Raw genomic sequence first — 20378 nt, 5'->3', positions numbered from 1 at the left:
ATCCTTTAGTGAAGTAACTGGTGTTACCATTGCTGCTGCTACCAATGTAGAAACAGAAAATGGACACTTGGCTCAACACGGTTTTTATTAAACTTTCTTTAGGAAAGATTTAGGTCATTCAAAAGAATGAGAATAAGAAGTTGGTGGGGGAAGGTGAAAGAGTACAGGTTTTGGAGTCACTCACAAATATCGTCAGTGGTATCTTCTGTACCTTTCCCTCCGCAGCACATTATGAAAGGCACTCTTCGCTCAACTACTGCCCGACACTGTACACACTTCTTCATCAAGCTTGCGCAATCTGAGAGGACAGAGAAATAAATCAACTCTGAATCCTGATATTTCATTTTTCTTCTTTCCTATCCATGAACTTGTTTATTTACAGCAATGCCATTAATAGATACTTGTAATACAAATAACTACTTGCGTTCATCTTTGCATCATTTTCTACAAATCACACCTATACACAGCACCTTGGTTGGGAACTGAAGTAAACGTGTTTATCTTCTTTTAATATATTTCAAGCGAACAGGTTCCTCCTCCTCCAAATGGATATACATTCCACAAAAATTACAGAAGTTAAAGTAGTAAAATCACACGTATTTCAGACCAGAGCTTCCAAGAAATGTCTTGACTACGTGTTTTTAACTTCAGAACAAAGATCGCTCTTACTGTGCTAATGCTCCAGAGGCAAACAAGTGTGGCTCCTTGCCATTAAGAGTAAATCTGTATCTTTTGACATAGTCCTAGAAAGGAGGCTCTAATTTTTCTACAAAAGGCAAATTATGTCTCATAAATGCTGAATGTTACTGTGAATCAGAGTGGGTCCTATAAACTATACAGACTTCAAGACTCTCATCCTGCTTGAACAAGACATTCAGAGAATAATCTGGAAAGAAATCATCTACATCTCTGTTAAACCTTTTGCCGTCCTTGTTACAGCTTAGACCTGGTGATGTGTATTGCACTGCTGAAATCCTTCACCACAGCAATCAATCTTTTTGCTGTCTTCTTCCTGGGAAACTAATCAAAAAAACTTCTCTCATCATCTTTCAGCTGCAGACAGTGAAAGAGGCCAGATCAGGATAAAGTCAGTGATTCAATGTCAGGTCTCTCAGCCAGAACAGAGGAAGAAACCAGACTTCTTTAGTGAGACCAAGCAATCAGCTACTTATGGAAATGATTACCATACCTCTTATGTAGATTCTCAGCAACAAGGACTGCTCTTCTCTAGGCAAATGACCCTTCAACAAAGCCCTGAAATGCCTGCTGACAAGGTAATGGCTGCATTCTCACCCATATATTCTCAAAGAAAAAAAAATAATCTGGAGATCTCCTATGTCTTTTTTTGCTACATAAGATAAATCAGAGTGAATCATAACCACTGCTATTTGCAAAGATGTATGGTGTGTGTTTTAGGGAAAAATATAGCCCATGTGTAAATCTGTACATTAGTAATGAAGACTATCAAAGATTTATTTACAATATTCTTTCAGAACACCTTCTGCACACCTGAATCCGAAAAACTCCACAAAGCAGCAATAAAATTAATTCTAATTACCTTCAGAAGTTTTAATGATATACAGCAGGCTTCTATAAACTATGCAAGCCTACTCACAATTAAATAATTCAGACAGAAGAGTGCTTGCTTTCTGAATGTTTGAAAATCTCCAGTTTGTCCCCCAATTATTTCATTACCAACACGCCAATAATGCCAAAATTCTGACCAGTGCACCAGACTATCAAGTAAATTGGACCCGAAGTCAAATTACTGATGAGCTTTTAGCAATCTAATTAAATATATTCTGTTTCAGGATTACTTCAAAAAGAACTTCCGTCAATTTTACTTACTCTCACAGGCACACATATGACCACAAGGCTGGAAAAGCACTGCTGCCTTTTTGTCTGAACATACTACACATTCTTCAATCTGTAAAAAACAATAAGCACACATGAGATAAAATTTTATCTCCTGCTCTCTACACTAATTTGCCTTTACACTCTCTTTGGCAAGGCATGTGAACTTCAAGTAGCTCCATCTAGTGTTATTTAAACTAACTCAGCACCTCAAAATGCAACTTAAATGAGTTATCACGCTGACTTCTAAGAATAGATATTTCATGGCAATATTTATATGTTCAGTACATTGACAAGCACCGAGAAGTAGCTAAGACAGTATATGTTCCTTTATTCTTTTCCCCTCCTTTGTTCTACCATATATACTTGAATTGGGGCTGTTCAGCCTGGAGAGGAGAAGACTCCAGGGACACCTTATTGCAGACTGTCAGTACTTAAAGGAGGCCTATAAGAAAGATGGGGACAAACATTTTAGAAGGGCCTGTTGTGATAGGACAATGGGTAATGCTTTTAAACTAAAAGAGGGTAGATTTGGACTAAATATAAGGGAGAAATATTTTACAATGAAGGTGGTGAAACACTAGAACAAGTTGTGCCCAGCAAGGTGGTAAATGTCCCATCCCTGGAAACATTAAAGGTCAGGCTGGACAGGCTCTGAGCAACCTGATCCAGTGGAAGGCACCCCTGCTCACTGCAGGGGTGTTGGACTAGATAACTAACTTTAAGGGTCCCTTCCAATTCAAACTATTATATGGTTCTATGAAATTCACTTACAAGAGGCTTTTACAGTAATCTGTTTTAATATTCTATGTTAAGGTTTCTCAAGTCCTTTAATGTGATGAACTATATATATAGTGTGACCGGAGATACCACATACCACTCCATTCAGACTGGCCTGGACCACCTCTTCCAGTTCATAGAACTGTTGTCCAGGTTCATTAATTTCTCAGCCTTGCAGATATTACCATAAGTTTTTATATAAAAAAGTGTAAGAGAAGTATTGAACAGATATTCCACACTCTCAATTTAATTTACCAGGAGAAATAAAAGAAAGGTTATCCATAAAGGCTAACTTTCATCTGGGAAAGCTGATTTCCATAGATTAGCTTCTTTAGATGCATGAGTGGAAGTAGAAGTGCTCTGAATCACCCAGTGGCAGAACCTTTTCACTGACTATGAAGAAAGTCTGGAGAAGAGGAGCTCACACTGTATGTTAACATTCAGCCTTTGAAAATATGCACTGCACAACAGTGAACAGTATAAGAATTAAGAATAAGAGAGTGAATAGTATAAACAGTAAAAATTCATATTTACAATTCCTATATTTACTCGCAGGTAGAGGAAAAAAACATACCACAAAAGCAGACTAGTCAAAGATGGTTTGGAAGAAATGAAAAGATTAGAGTGGGTTTTCTACAGATCAGAAAAATCTGTGTGTGGAACACTGTATTTTTCTTTTTTTTTTTTTTAAAAAAAAAACAACAAACAGCCAAAAGGCAACAGAAGGGCAGAAGGACTTGGTGGTTATGGGACTAAAAGAATACTCATAAAAGCAACGGGGGTGCACCCATACAGTCACAAATACTTGGGACCAACCATTTGAGAAATCTGAGGACCCTACTGGGATTAGGTCTCCAAAACAGGGCACAACTGGTTGATGCTCTGAAGGAGTAAGATAGCATGAGATTCATGATTCCAAAGAAAGAGAAGGTGGAAGCCAAAAGTAATTATTATCTTAAAAAAGCAAGCACATATTGACTAACTCAGTTTACAGACAAATCATCTTTCCAAGCTGCCTTGAGGAATAAACGAACACTGAATAAATGAATATTGCTGAAAGAAATTATACTTCATGAAAAGTAGGAATTTATCTTAACAGAAAAAATATACCAGGGGGTGAGGAAGGGAAAGGGGAATAGCATCTATTTAAATAAAGCATCCTCAGGTGACTGTATTAGGAACTCTGAGAACCTGAACAATAAAGACACTGCAAGGTGGGAAGAGAATGAGGGGAAGGTGGGACATGAGTACAGGCAAACAGAAGAGAGTAACATACAATGTTGGGACAAGATATCATTACAATGCAAAATGAATTCCATCCAGTGAGACACCTGTAGGACAAAGTACCACTTAAAATACACTACACTTTTCCTTGATCTCCATTTTTACTTTTCCATTAAAACCACAGAGAACCAATGAACATTGGAAGTTTTTACCTTTGTCCTAGACTGAACTTGTTCTTTACAGATGAGGCATTTTTTCACCCGTGGTGAGCACAGAGAACACGTGGCAATGTGTCCACATGGGCCAAACAGAGTATCTCTCTTCATGTCTGAACACACCATACATTCTTCTAAGGTTTCAGAATCATTGTTGATCATAGATGGACTTCGGGAACCAACCTGACCACTACAAAGAAATTTTGTAGTCAAACTTTAAAAAAAATTTTAAATTCTTAATTTAAAATGCACATCAATTGGCTGTTTATCTATATACTCCTATTCATTCAAGCACCATAAAGCAACCTGAACTGCATTTTCCCAAACACACAGTTGATACCAGTGTGCAAAGTCACATGCTCAGATATGACATTGTACTGAAACAGGCCACACAGTTAGAATAGTATCTTGTAAACGTAAAAAACCCTTTCCTCCCATCCTAAGAGTTTACTTTATTAATAGAGACATACCCTGTAGATTCAGAACTGCACAGATTAACACCTTAGTCTTCAATATACTTCCAATGCTTAGCAAATGACAGGCTTGTAAAAGAACCCCCAAACTCCCACAGTGAATTCACCTCGGATCTTCGTCCTATGCTGCTGCTCACCCGGCAGAGGGAGTGCGTGTTGAACCTAACCAGCTCATTCCTACAGCCCTCACAAGCCCATAAAAGGCGGCAAGAAAGAACAGCCATAGGCATGAGGCTGAGACAGATGGACAGACACAGACAGAAAGACACTGAAGAAAATAAGCACCTTACACATCAGGGCAGCATCAACAAAAATAGTCTCTCAGTGATATTTTCAAAATACATTTTTGATTTCCATACAGGAATTAAGGAGAAGAATCATGTAAGCCAATGATGGGAACACAACTAGGACAAGTAGCAAGCTGAAACTTCTTACACTGCATGCACTTGATAGCAAGACATTTAACTGAAATCATAATTCCTAGAGAAGTGCTTCTGAGACATCAGGCCTACCCCCTCCTCTTTTTACAGAATCATACAATCATTCAGGTTGACAGGTACTCAGGAGGTCACCTGCTCAAAGCAGTGTCAACACTGAATTCACACCAGGTTATATTGGGCTTTGCCTGTTCCAGTTTTCAAAACTCACATGGACAGAGATCTCACAATCTCCCTGGGCAACCTGTCGCAATGCTTAGCTATTCTTTCAGTGACTTCCCCCTCCCCATTTTTTCTGGGATGGTTTGAAGTTCTACCAAACCCCACTTGCACACTGCCACCTTCCCATGCTCCTCCCTCCTGTATTAACATGTATGAAAGCCCTATAAGACTTGTGTAAGTTTCTACTAATGTATTTGTAAACAGCATTCAATGTACCATAGAAAATAAAAAATTAACTGAAAGTCAAGAAAAAGCTTGTATGTGTTAATACTATTGCTAATAAAGGCAGAGTGTTTTAAATACATCAGTTAATCTACAGAAAGCAGAGATTTGGGAACTGCGTGCTTTATGAATATACAAACCTGACTTTTTCTTTGTGACACTTAGCCAGTGCTTTGCAGAGACTAGGATCAGGGCAGAGATCGAGAGGAGACTGACCCTTCTTATTACGAATGCTGAGGTCAGCTCCGTTGGCTGCCAGGAAGCAGGCAATAGATGCTGCACTCTTCTTCTCTGCTCCCTGAGTGCCAAGTCCCATTATTAACTGAAAGAAAACAAATAGGTCAGCAACTTGAGAGACTCTCTAAACAGTTAGGAATAGTCTGTCTAAAGGAAAACTACTTGACATGCACATACAGACACACATACATACAGATCCGTAAGCCCAAGAAGGCATGCATAGAGAATCAAAACAATCAAATGGTTGCTTAATTTTGAGTCAGCTATACTCCACTCCCCTTCAAAGGAACTAAAATTCAGCAAGGAATAGTTCAACTATTGAAGCATTCAATCTCCTGCACACTCCTACTCACTTGTGTAGTGGCTTTCCTTCTATATAAGCACCTTAAGGGACAAAGTCCCAGTGGGTATATTCAGAATACACTTGAAATATACAGAAATTGCTGGGTTCAGACAAAACACTACCATCACCACACTGGACTGAAAACATAGCTAAGCAGAGAAATGAATGCACACTTACTTTTTGTCTCGTGAGTAAAGGATTTGCCCAAGACAGACAGGATTTCAGTTGCCTTCTCAGCCTGGAGGGATTTAAACTCACTGTCCTAGTCATCTAGTGCTCCTTTGCCCTTTTACAAGTATTACTGTATTTCTGAATTAGTGTACCTGTTATGCACAATTCAGAGGGGCAGGTACAAAACCAAAGAGAAAAGGCTTGCTATCATAGCCCAGCAAGGAGAGGATTCACCTACTCTGGAGCATTCTGGGCCTGCTCCCAACATCTTTTTGTATTAAAAGTTGAGCAGGTAAAATGCGTAAGTGTAATGCAGACTACATATAACATGAAACTGCTGTCACCACTAAAAATCCCTCAGCAAACTACACCAGACTATATTCAAAGAACAGCTTTGGCACAGCTGGGTCAGCTCCAATTCAAGAAGTGTTAAGTGCTAAATTCCAGAATTACAAAGGCTTCAACACTAGGATAAAGGCAGGATTTTGTATGCACCTTTTATATTAATTAAGTGCCCAACCTGACTGGTGTACATCTTTCTATGCCACTTTCAGTTTGTACAATGTATCCCTGCAGCTGGTCTTTTAAAAGCTGGGTTTCAAGTATCATTCCTAAAAACTGGATGAACTACCATACTGTATTTAAAGAAGCAGATATGCTATTTTAGACAAAAAAGCATGGAATGAATTTAAAATACCAGATATGTGTCACTGCAGCCCTAAATGCTGCTTATCTTGAAGTCTGAACTGCAAAGAAAACTGTTTTAAAAAACCCTCTAGTTATTTCCCCCACCCCTCAGAGGTGACTTGTCAAGAAAAAGGCTTGGTTTGGGTCCATGACTTGCAGCACATAAAGTATATATTAGATGTCTTTACCCTGCTTTGATAACTGTAAGATTATCCTTTTCATTGTACAGCTACCCAGTTCCCTAGGGAAGCAATTTTTAAAACTTCAGTCTATACGTTTGTTTCTAGCTAGGAGTTCTTATATAAGTAAGTATTGCTGACCTGGTACAAGACTCTTAAAGGTCACTTCACAAATTCACAGATACTCACGGTCCTGCATTCTTTCCTATCATCAGGTACAAACAACACAGTTTGAAAGACCTCATACCAGGAAAACCAGTAAGTTATGGAGAGAAATTGCTTTGTGGCATTCAGATCACAGAATGTTTTTGTTTATAAATTCAGACGTTTTCTGCCCTGCAATTACAGCACTGGCTCAAGTGAAGCAGAGATTTTATCTAGCTTCAGTCTGGGTACCTTAGGCCATGTCAGTAATCCAGCCAAGGTAGCACAACACCCAGTGAAAGCTGGTTTGCTCTGAGGTAGGCAGAGTAGACATTGTTTGAAAACGCCTACACCAAGCAATTTGCTGTAGCTCTTTCTTATTTGCTGGGACAAGAGCTCTCTTGCCACCCACACTTGCACCTTATGGGCTCTAACCTGTTCCTGTAAAAAACAGCTATTGTGTCTCCAAGAAGAAAAATCAAACACAGATCATTTGCTTTGCTTGGTGTGAACACTATGCCTAGACTGGCTCCTCCACCTGGAAGACTTGTCAAGATTATTCAAGAAAATTTTGAGTTCTAAAACTTGAAAACACCAGGACAATACTGCATGTCATGACACTTTTTTGGTAGTCTGCAATATTTTCGACACACAGAATGAAAAAAAAAACCCTCCAAACAACAACCCAGGCACAAAAAACCCCATTATGTTTTAGTGCCTAGTATGGTTCCAACGAGCCCCTTCCAGAGGGTGCCAGCCCTGAGGTGCATCAACACAAGCCAGTCGCAGTCAATTCACCTGTGAGGAAGAAGTCTCATGTAATCCACACAAACAGTAATTGTATCTACTGAGCTATCTTTGAACCTATAAACACCTAAGTGGCTTCCATTCGAGCTTCTTTCAAGTCAAGATTTAGATAGCAGCATCATTTTGAAACCTAAAAGCATTTTACGGGTCTGAAAGATACCTGTTTAAAAAAAAATTACACTAGATAAGCCTGGGGAATAATACATTTATTTAGGATAAGAAGTATCCTAGACCAAGGAACACTGTGTCTATAATAAAACAACTGAAATGACCTTTTTGTGGTGGTGGGGACTGTACTTCATAAAAATTCCTCCTCCTCCCAGCTGTACAATCATCACAATGCGTTGGATGAAAAACTTAAAATTTACAGAAATAGGGTTCACCACTCATAGCACTTGAACACAGAAAGTTTTTCAGATGGATACCTATAATGTGTAGGGCTTTGTGTACTATCAAGATTGTTCACTACATGCATTTTAAATAGTCTATCAAAAAAAAAAACCAACCAACTTGAAGAAACAAAATTTGGTTTAGATATTGCAACAATATCTAAACAAAAATTTGTTTAGATATTACAACAGTTTAATTCAGCATTCGGAAGGAACTACTAAAAAACAATGCTAAAGAATTCATTCCATATAATTCCACTTATGAAGTAAGTTCACAATACTAGTAAAAAGTATTGTTTAAAAAGTTGTTTAAACTGTGCTCAAAGCAGAAACTAAAAAATGGTTGGTCCAACCAACTCCATCAAAAAAAGAAACATCTAAAATCCTGCAAGAGAATTTTTTGTTCTTTTTCAGTTTATTAAACTGAAAAAAACAGAAATCGTTATTTGTTGAAATGCTACAGAGGCACCCTACAGGGCTCAGTAGGTTGGTATCTTCAAGACAGTAGTCCAAGTTAACATTTAGCCAAGGAAAGATGAGCTCTAAAATACTAAATACTTACCAGATTTTCTATCACATCACCTAATATGACACATTTCCTTATCTTTAAAGTAATTAACAAAAATTTAAAAACCCAGATTCCATCAATTTAACTTCAGTCATCATATTCACAAAAAAGAAGCCTCACTGTTTCCCCACACTAAAGTATTAATCCTACTTGTTTTGTATTATCCATCACCTGTTTTGCAGTTCTACACAACATAAATTACAAATGTGTCCGTGAATAGCTTTAAAGGTCCATATGCCTGCATGTATTTTAGCAGCCTAGATCCTGTCTTTTTTTGTGGTATGTTTTGGGCCAAAGGTGGCTTACTATTAAAACTGTTTACCAGTACAATCTAGTTTATAGCATTTTTACAGTACCCTTATTTAAATAACAGTAGATAGGTTCAGGTATTTTTCTTATTTACTGTTTTCCACAAAACAAGATTTTCTAGATAGTTTGATCTGCTGATCATCTTAAAGAATTTCAAGGTATATTTTAGCCAGGCTTTACACCATCTTTTATATTTCAACTGCATCTTATGTTGCTGCCACATAAAATTAAAATAAGCAAGTTTTCACCTCTTCTATGAAAGCACATACCTTCTCCACACTACTTAAACCTCCCAAATTTTTTGTTAGGGGAAAATTTTCCCTGCAGCTAAACAAAGCGCAAAAAATGACTGATAGCTTGATCAAGCTTAATATAGGAGGTACTGGTTGATCATGATTTTTTTAAACATTAGAACATTTTTAGGTGATCAGAGATACAATCAGAGAGGATTTTTTGGTTTTGTTTGTTGCAGCGTCCTCCCCCTCGCCTTTTAAAAATTATTAATAGAAATAAACTAGAAGTGTAATTAATTTTTTTTTTAAACCAAGGATACAACTCAATTGTATCTCAATTGTAACTCAAAGAATCCTTCAAAAAATAAAATCCCGCCCACTAATATTTAAAATGGTGGTAAAAAAAAACCTCACTTCTTGTGTTACAAAAGTCAAAACACAACATCTCTAGTTTCATTGTGGATATCACTAATAAGATGGGCAACAGAGAAACCTAGTCATGAATGGTGAATCAGAGAAAAAGTATTTATCTCCTGTTCATTCATTTCACAATTAAATACATGCACACAAAGTGTTTTGGCCACCTCTCACAGAGTCCATTTCAGATCATGGAAACAACTGAGCTGTAATTGCTTTCCTCCTCTCACTTAAAAGGACACAAGCATTTTCCTACATATGCCAGTCATTATTTTAAATCTCTTTTCAAAGCTTATTCCAGTGTATTTCAGTGAGCTTAAGTAACCAGTCTGAAAAACATTTGTTGAATTACATTTTGAACAAAGGCTTTTTAATAAACTTTGTGGGGGGTTTGTTGAATGAAGTGCAAAAACTTACCACCCACAGTTAAAATTAGAAAAATATGATGACACTAGTAACTAGTGATTTGGCAAAACATTATGTTGTGCATCATTAATATTTGAAGAAAAAGCTGTTGTTTTTCTCAATCCCAATCACTCCAGAATTGTATTTCTCTTTTGCCTATCAGCAAAACTATAAACTATCTTTGCACATGGGGTTCACACAGCTTTCTGGGTGTGAACATTTATTTATTCAATAAAACATTTTGATCTTTATTACCTTGACTCTTTCCCTACTACAGCACAATTTCTGAAGTGAACTCTGTCAGAAAGATACATAAGAGAATTAAAAATGCCTTGTTCTAGCAGAACAAATTTTCAGGTGGTTATTAAAGCTAAAGACAATTAAAGCTAAAGACATGCAAAATGCTGAACCACAGAAAACAATTCTAGTCTTATTCTGTACTGTAATACCATTTATTTCTCTTTCCTGAAGAGCTACTTTTGATTTTTTGGCAGCCATACGGATTCACTACGAAGGTAGATTTGCAGAAATATTTTGAACTAAATAACCCTGTTTTTCTTTAACAAGGATAATGACTATACATGAAAATTCACGTATAATAATATGATTTCTGCCTACACTGCAATTTAATACAGAATGTCTACATAAACTTAAGCTGCCAAAACTAAGTTCAACAGTACAGAACTAGACACACTAGACAAATAAAGAGACAAATGTACAGGAAAAAAAAAAGGAATAAATAAATGCATTTTATTTACTGTGTTCTTTGATGGCTCCCAAGCAGTATCTACCTTGCCCACATCTTGCATGTCTTGGAGTTGGCGGAGCTGTGACAGGGTGTGGTGTCTCAGGGCTTCATGCAGGGGAGTATCCCCATCTTTATCCTGAATATCCAGCTTAGCACCTGCACGGACCAAGAGCTGAAAAGAGAGTGAACCCAATTTAAAACTCAAAAAAAGCCATTTATTCCTTTTTAAACTAATTTCAGGAAACTGTGGTTTAGGATGCTCTAGGAGGTCCAGAAAGGTTGTTCTTTTATCTTGTTACAATTCACAGTTGAGTTTATTTTCCATACTTGGAGCTGAGCCCTCATCTGAAGCATTTATCTCTTTCAAATATCAAGCTTATTGCAGCAGAAGCCTAATGGTTGCCTGTATTCTGAGGGAGTGCTGCAAGAGACACTATTTTAGAGGATTCCTTTTATTAACAAAAATCTTTAATTCTTACAAGATAGCCTACAAACAACATAGTACAGCAAAATAGCAGAAACAGAACAAGTGGGCAATACTTTACATACGCATAAATTCTTCAATATTAGGTTTTAATGATGTCAAAAATTACCACTTTCACACCATGCTAAACTTTATAACTTAATTTGCAGTATCTTCCCATCTGCAAAGTAGTTAAGCATGTACTTAGGTCTACCCATATTCAGTAGAAGACATAAAAAAATAATGACACTGATCTCAGAACACTTTGGAAAGCAATGAACTATAAGACTCATCTCTAATGCTAATTTTAGGCATGGGTTTGTTGTGGTTTAAGCCCACGTCACATGACATGAAAGCAAGCACAAGGCTGCATAGGCCAACCTATTCATACTGCCTTTGCATATAGCTCTCCCATAATTCAATGCACTAGAAGTTTCTTAAATACACTGTTAAACAAAAAAATTCAACACATGCTGACAAATAACAATCGCCCCTAAAAATTAAACCCTGTCACTGTCGCTATTCAGAAACCTGTAGATAGCAGCTGAGGTTTTAACTTTAGTTTTGAGCTTTTGCTACTCTGCAAAATCCGGATTAGCAGCAGAGACAAAAAGCATAGCCTAGAAACAGGAATACATGAAGGGGGATCTCCCTCTTCAGAACCCACATGCTTGCAAGGATTTCAGCCTCTTGGAATAAAAGAATCTCAGATTCTAGAAAAGTCTAAAAGGAAAAGCTTAAAAGCTTAAAAGAAATCCAGAACTTAATTTTCAAAGAAATCTCTGCCTGTAATTGGCTGCAGCTTACCATTTTCCTCCACCTTTTCTTCCACAAGTGAAATCAAGAAAACTAGCTAATAGTTGCAACAGTCTCCCCCCAACTTCTTACATGCTCTAAATGGACTTAATCTGGCCCAATTTTTTTTCCTCATAATCCTATCTCATATCCGCCACTATTTACTGCTTAAGTTTCTGCTGGAAGAAAATCTGTAAGGGGGGGGGGGGGGAAGCAAACCACCACCCTCTGTCATGGCTGCAGAGCTTTTAAAAGAACCCTGCTACCTTTGACCACTATTCCACAGATGCCTGAGGGTACAATCCAGTCCTGGAAGATACCCAATAGGAATTAATTTTGAAATACGCAGCCAACATGTTCTTTGCATGGCTGCATGAGTTATTTTAGGATTTCTCAAAGTTAATCCAACTCTGAATATGAATATGGATACTCTACAGGGTCATTCACTTAAACATTCTCAGATATAAGCATGACAGTCCAATACACATGCCAGTCCTTCTACATGCCTACCTTCCTGCTCATCTGCTACATTAGTATTGTATTCCCAGGTAGCGTGTCAGTTCCAGAAGGGCACAAGAGCTCACCAAATATAGCTGCCAAATAGCTTGCAGGATGCAAGTGACACTGACTCTAGGAAACCATTCTTTTGGTAGCAAGCAGTTCCAGTCATAGAGCCATATCACATGTTTCACTGTAATGGGATCACATCCATCAACCCCATGAGATGGGAAAACCTTACAGTAAAATAATGCTAAACAGAAACAGATATAGGTCTGCATAGTGGGGACAATTCTCTGTAGGCCTGAATAAGAGACAAATTTTAATGTAAGGTGCCTCTCTCTCCACAAAGACAAATGAAAAAAATCTAAGCAGAGGGCCAAGGCCAGGTTGATGTAGTCACTCAGGGAACATCTCCTACAGCAGTTAGTGTGCTCTCTGAGCCTCAAGAGCCCACACCAGCAATCCAAACACTAAATCACATAGGTCCCGTACGGACAGTACACACAAGCCAGAAAGGGCAAGCTCTGCCAGACTCCTGTTTCCTGTGCCAATAACAAAGTTTTGTTAAACTGAAGTATTAGGTGTTGCAACCATGCAAGCAAAAACCAGAAACAGCATTACTTTCACTGTCAAGGTACTTCTGTTATGCTTATAGCTCTCCCAAGCTAAGAACAGGGAAAGTTACATACTCAGAAGACTGAAAAGTAGTTAAACTCATAAAAATATGTATCAGCTACCACTTGCAAAAGCTATGAGCAAGAATAATTACTTATACAGCATGAGGCATCAAAAAAATGCAATCTGAAGGTCCCATTACAGGACCGCAAGACTCAGACAAGTAACAGAGGAACACATGCTCCCTTATTCAACAAGGCGGAATGCTGGAATTAGCAACCACATAGAGGTACGCGTACAAAAATTTAGCATTCCTGAAATGTCCTTCATATTGCTGACTGACCTTCTGCACAAATTGGCAGGTTCCTGAATTGATCAAAATTTATCATACAAACATTCAACGGCTCCGTGTTGCTAAATCGTTTTTCAAATGTTCTTGAAGTACCCATGTCTTAACAACTATAATCAGCTTGAGCCATGTACCATTAACCATATGGCTTACTGCAAATGAGATACTTACCCTAACAATTTGTGTATGTTGTCGTTCAACGGCAAGGTGCAGAGCAGTTTGCTGGTTAACATTCTGGATATCCAGGTTAGCATTGCCCTGAAAAATATTCAAAGCATTAGAGCGTTATCATCACAGTAACTGGCAGTAATTATGACCTAACTAGGACTCCCTGTTTGGAGATAAGACAGAAGTGATTAAATAATTCATTCACTGTACAGATGTTGATCTGTTGAATCAAACTAGGTATCGGATTTTTCAGTCCCTCTACACCATTAGGCCATTGTAACAATCTCAAAGGCAAGTTTGACCTTTAGAGCTCACCACATGTCCTTTCCTGCTCCATTGCTTCTACATTGCCACTGCAGGCATAAGGCAGCAAATTATTTTCACATGTTAAAACTGAAGTGTGACATTTAAATCCTCCTGAGAAAAGAGTCCTTACCTGATGCACCAAAAGTTCAGCCACTTCCACGTGATTATTGAGAGCTGCCAGATGCAAGGCAGTGTAACCATCATCTTTTTTCTCGTCAACAATCCATGGTCGTGGTAACTTGGACAACAGTACACGCATTGCACTGAAATAAACATGCAGAGATGGCATAAATGTATTTATTGAATGACAACAGGGCAACAGTAGAACAATATTCATTCTCAAAACTACAAAGCAGTAGCAGCTGAAGTAACATTAGTACTTTTTCAAAAGGAGAAAGTGGGTAAAAAGCTATACCAAAAGTTCCAAAGCATAATAATTTCATGTTCAGTTTGTTCTACTTAAAGCATACAAACTAATCAGACAATACCCAAGAGTGTGAGAATCAGATTTTTTCAGAAGAATGTTTTCTAGCAGTAAAAATTACCTTACAAAAAGTATTCACACAAATTCTGAAACTTAGGTGACAGAATTGTTCTCCCTCAAAATCCTTACAGCATCCTTTACTTAATTATTTAATGAGCAAGTTCCACTACATTACATATCTTTAAAATCATCACTTTATAAACTAATGCCATAAGCTGTAACAGTGAAGGCTTTCAATTTCTAAGATAAAACTGGAGTAAAGCAAATATTAGTGAAATATTTTCATAACAGATAGCGGCTGAGCATAACATACCAAGTCCAGTACTCCATCCCACTTCTGTATGTGCTTACCAAGATGCCTACCAAAGGGGTTTTGTCATCTTACACCTCAAATTCAAGGGTGGAGAAAAGCAACTGCATTACTAGAGTATTAAAGTAGCCTAAAATTCATTAAGTCCAAAGACTGCTGTATTAAGGGTATTAATACCACAATGCTAGATTGTTCAATCTTGTATTCTCTTAGGAACAGACTTTTCTGAAGTTCATGTGTCTTCATTTAGCTTTTGGAATAGGTAAGTAATCAAACTTAATTCCCTTATTGTCTTATTCTTATAAACAACACATGCAGCTCCCTTGCAACAGCTCCTCAGAGACATCAGAAAACCAGAAACTGCTATAACCTTGTGTCAGTGAACCTCTTCTGTCAATTGATCTTCCTCTACTGTTGAAGTAACACGCTATTTACAGGAGAAACAGAGATTCTTCACAAAATTCAAACTTTAAAATCCAAGTAACATTAGGTAATGCAAGTCGAACCACTCAGTCACAAAATGCCCTGCAAGGCATATACTATAACTGAATTAAACAGTTCTTTGTCAGCCACCTGATATTGAAAACGCGGGATCTCATTAAGCCTCAGAAATACCTCCATAAAATAAGTCTCTCGGCTTTTACTTAAATATGTTCTCAGTAGATAGCAATGACTGTGCTGTCAAGTAATAACTGAGCTCCTAATTCATTCCAATAATCTGTTACCTTGAACACCCACACTGTGTAAGTGCTATCCACTCCTAAGCTCTCCTTTAAGTCAAGCTTCCTACAAAACAAACAAAAAGCTATGGTTCTGGGGATAGCTCACTCCAGTAAGTCCTCCTGAAAAGCAGAAGTAAGAGTCCATGAGGTAGACTACCAGTAAGAACATGCACTCCTTCCTACACACTGCTTGGACACTATCCTAACAGACCTTGACTTCTTAAGCATCTCCTCATGTTCTCCTGCTACCGCACTGAGCACGCAACATAAATCTTCAGTTTCACACTTAATGCACCATCCTGACAGTTGCAAGATAACAGTCCTTTTTTTCCTCAGATGCAGAGTGTCTGAAGGAATCACAACTAAGTGACTGCATCTGCAGGCCTCAGGATCACAACAGGCCCACAGAAGACCCACAACCAACTACTACGTGAATCATCCACAGCCAGGCTGCTCTGGAGGTTTGCCCTCCACAGAGTGGACATAAGCACCTGGCCAGGAACTGAATGTATTTTGCAGTCTGTGGGTTTTCTCTCTCTTTTTAGACTCCCACCATAATCATAGCTTGCTTGAGATAAGCAAATAAATAAGAAACCATTCTCAACCTCTTAGGATTTTGTTTTCCTGGCAGGACTGAACTTCTCACTTCCTCACAGTCAAAATCACTTATAACATGGCAAAATAAGAAGGCACACTTAACAGATTGTACATTGCTCATTGTGAACCATTGCTCAGCTTCTATTCATAACGCCTTCTACAGCTCTGTCACATGCTAGGAAAAAAAGACTAGAATATCTGGAGGAAAAAACCCACCAAGACTAATTCTTTGAGAGATTCACTTACATAGGAGTTTCCAAAATTAAGGATATAATTTAGTAAAACACAAGTTACCAAAGCTTTATGAAACGTGGCAAAATAAATTAGTATTAGTTGCGTTGATAAGCATAATTTATTTTGTGATTAAATTATGTATTTTCAAACCTAGGACATAAATCTGTCTCTGGTTTGCAACATCAGAACTGGTTCTAGCTGCCTTAGAGAGGGAGCAAGTCTGGAGCACTGTGGTTCACATCGTATCTGGACTGTACCAGAATTCTGAAGAATTCTTTTCTCTTCAGAAACCTGGGCTGATACAGAGCACATCTCAGGAGCACATGGTAATAGCAGCACAACAAACCAGTCTACTTCCTACAGTGGCTTCCCACAGGGTATCATGTCATGTAAGCTCTTTATCCTTACCTGCCAGGCTCAGTGCTTCTAAAGATCCCATAAAGCTCTAGAGTATTTACTGTGGATCATCTAAAAAGCACAACAAAAGTTAACTCCTTATGACTGACAAACACTACAACCACTGTAAGCGACCAGTAAAAGGTGGGGCAACACTAACCTAAGAAAACACCCAAGGTCAAGATTTTTTTTTTTTTTTTTTTACAACTGCAACTACAACTTGATGAATGCTGTGGGAAGGCACCAACCTTCAACTCTCTATAATCAGATTGTCTCCAAAGTAGCTCTAGTCACTAAACAAGGAACAATCCTAACCAGATGATACTTTATATCCTTTTCTTCAGTAAGGAAATAAGGAAACTGCTAACTCCACAGATAAATAAAATAAAATGTAAAGTACATTCACACACTTGGCAGATGCATCGAGAATGAATGTACTTCAGAAACATTATTGTTGTCGCTTCTTTAACACCTCTCATCTCTGAAAGAAAAGTAAGAAATTGACATTATTTTGTATGCTACAAAAAAAATGTACTCATCCTAATGTTTTCAAGAGCACTAGGCTTACCAGATCCTCTTTCAAACCTTTTCCTATTTAGTTTGCTGTCAAATACTAGGAAAATTTTCATCTGAAGTTGAACTGTAAAATATACGGGGCCATCTTGCATTCATATAAATGAGATGCCTGCTACACTTTCAGATACTTTTAAAATGTGTTGGTCCTACTAAAAGAACAGAAGGACCAACAAAATGAACAGCTTCTGTGTCTAATAGACTTTTATCCTTCTTTTCACAGCAAAGCATCAGAGGGCCAGTAACTACTCCTCAGTTGCTTCTGCCTATGCAAGCTGAGACCACATCCCCCTCTCTTCCAGGCTGGGCTAAATTACTAGACAGCAGGATGGAGGGATGGTTTTACAGACATGACACCTTAAAATTCTGCAAGATATTAATATGGTACAAGTGGCATTTTTTTGTGATGCTCAGTGGTTGCATCCTCCTCCTCATTAGCAGAGAAGTAGTTTCTTTCAATGCGCAAGATCCTGTTCCTTCACACTGCAGCCTTCCTTCCTACAGCTATTCTATTTTGCAGGATTTTCTAGAGCTGCTGCCAAAATTTTGACAGCGAAGTGGCTACCATTCAGAACAGCACTCACTGGAACAGGCATGCATTGTACCACAAAAAGTCGTGTTAGTGAATTAATGTTGCATGCCAATTACACAGTAATTCTTGATTCACTTTTCCACACGGAAGTATTAAAGAAGCAGCTGAGTTGTAGTGTTCTGTTTTCAGGACCACAACACAGATGTCGTTCTGAAAACTTGCTTTCATCTTGTATACATTAAAACAGACCACAGACTGACTACTTTCTCTGTAACTGTATTGAGAAGATTAAGGAATCAGCAAATCTAATGGTAACCACAACCATGAAATCAGCTGAAAAACTCTTCGGGCTATCATGGTCAGTGTATTTAACTATACAGACTACGTGGTTAATTGAGTACCTTCAAAGATTATTGATAAGATGCTTAAAATCTTTACAAAAACACTAAAATTATGCCCTCTATGTCATTTAAAGATCATTACAGTAAGGTATTACTAACAAACAAAAAAAAAGCGTTAACAGGTGAGCTTTGGCATTTGCTGGCCAGCAGTTTTTCAGATTAGCAGGAATCTGATGAAGATTTGGGTCTTTTTTAGTTAGATGATCCTCTGCAAGTTCTGAAATTTTCTAGATGGGACAATGGAAGAAAAACTTCTGTGAAGATTTGAGGAAGTTGTCTGTAAAGCTTTGAAGAAGGTAAGGAAACTAATTCTCCTTTCATATGAGCTAAATACCTGCTTAGTGAAAAAACACGTGTGTACAGGGGACTAAAATCAAGGCATCTGTTGCTTTCTGAGACCCAGCTGTTGGGGGTACAGTGACTTACAAAATCCACCATAACTCACGTAATGCGTTCCCATAAAACGACAGTCCGGGCTCTAATAGTTAGAAGTGATTTGGTAGAAGGAACACCCATTTATACTGTGTTACATTTAATTTGATATGTAGAAGAATAACAGCAAATGCTGCTGCTGAATGTACTTTTAATTTGACCTTGCCGTGTGAGCTTTTTTTTTTAATTCAGGTTTTTAGAGAATATGGAACCACGACTTAAAATATATATGATGTATTTAAGTTATAAATAATATCAGAATGCAAATTCAACAGCATTAATTTTGTATTTGCAACATAAAATGCATCACAGATCTGAACAATACACTAATTCATTTTTAGCCACATAGAGCAGTTGTTTCAACAGCAGTTACAAACATTAGACATACAGAAAAAATCATTGTTATGACCAAATTTTAACAGATGGTATATAATTATCAACCTACATATAAAATCTTTTTCCTTACGCAGTATTTTACTCATAGAATTTTTACAGATGCTCATCAGCATTACCTGAGAATGCTGCATACAATAATGAATTTATCTGAAAAATCTAGAAGATGAAAGTACTCGTAGCAAGATGAAACCAGCACTTCATTGTATAGAAAATATTCCAGATTTAGCATCTTAACTGCAAAGGCACCCTTCCACCCTAGTTAAAAAAAAACATATAAAGAAAAATTACAAAAAGATTCTATCCTACCAACTGCAATTTGACTGCAGAATGATTCAAATGGGTCAGGTAGGGGGGTTGTGGGATTGTGGTAGAGTGGTTTTATTTGACTTTTTGGTTTTGTTTGGTTTTGGTTTTTTTAAATAGGCATAAAAAAAACATAGAGGCTACTTCACAATCAGCACAAACATTTAACTTAAATGGCTACTGAAAGATACAATTCCACTTTTTCCTGCACTTCAATTCCTGCATTATGTTGGCTCTACAGTCACATTGCTGTCTAGCGAGTGAAGCAACTTGCCAGACTCTTGATTTGGCAAGTTTGCTTTCAGACAGATCAATGAGATAATCCAACTAACCCTGAGACTTGACAATCACTAGAAGCAATAGGAACAAGGAAATGATGAAGCTAGAATTACAGGGAGGGCAGACTGAGCTTTCCAGAAGCAAAGGCTTAGATCAGCATAAATTTATCAAGAATCATATCTCCAGGGATTGTAATGATTCACTGCACTTTCTACTGCAAGTTTCTCCTCCCTCAGGTCAGCTTTCCACTGTCTCAGTGTGACATGGTTTCATACTAGAAAATATTTTACAGCAATCCTGGCTTGAAGTATTTCCCCCCAACACACACCCCTCTTGTCCACTTATTCCCACCCCCTGGCTCAGCTAAACTTCTTGACCTGTTTCCTGTTACATCCTCAAACAAGTTGAAGGAATAGATCAAATTTAAAGAGTTTCCATGGCACAGTTTCCTTTAAGGC

At 37.8% G+C, this 20378-nt stretch overlaps 1 protein-coding gene across 1 annotated transcript in view; it reads right to left on the bottom strand.

Moving 5' to 3' along the window:
• The window catches only part of MIB1 (mindbomb E3 ubiquitin protein ligase 1), a 67621-nt gene that overhangs the window by 7175 nt on the left and 40068 nt on the right, over positions 1–20378 (bottom strand). Inside the window, exons 12-18 of the mRNA XM_026842060.1 lie at positions 14392–14524; positions 13959–14045; positions 11108–11236; positions 5568–5749; positions 4071–4263; positions 1849–1927; positions 185–298 (exon numbers count right to left, since the gene is read on the bottom strand). Of these exons, the coding sequence (XP_026697861.1) occupies positions 185–298; positions 1849–1927; positions 4071–4263; positions 5568–5749; positions 11108–11236; positions 13959–14045; positions 14392–14524 (917 nt within the window). The remainder of the gene's footprint in view (positions 1–184; positions 299–1848; positions 1928–4070; positions 4264–5567; positions 5750–11107; positions 11237–13958; positions 14046–14391; positions 14525–20378) is intronic.

This window comes from Athene cunicularia (assembly GCF_003259725.1).
Source record: "Athene cunicularia isolate RWA chromosome 2 unlocalized genomic scaffold, athCun1 chr2_part1, whole genome shotgun sequence".
Classification (NCBI taxonomy): Eukaryota; Metazoa; Chordata; class Aves; order Strigiformes; family Strigidae; genus Athene; species Athene cunicularia.
Note: the sequence above shows the minus strand (reverse complement) of the source record. Positions and strands in the feature narration are given on the sequence as shown.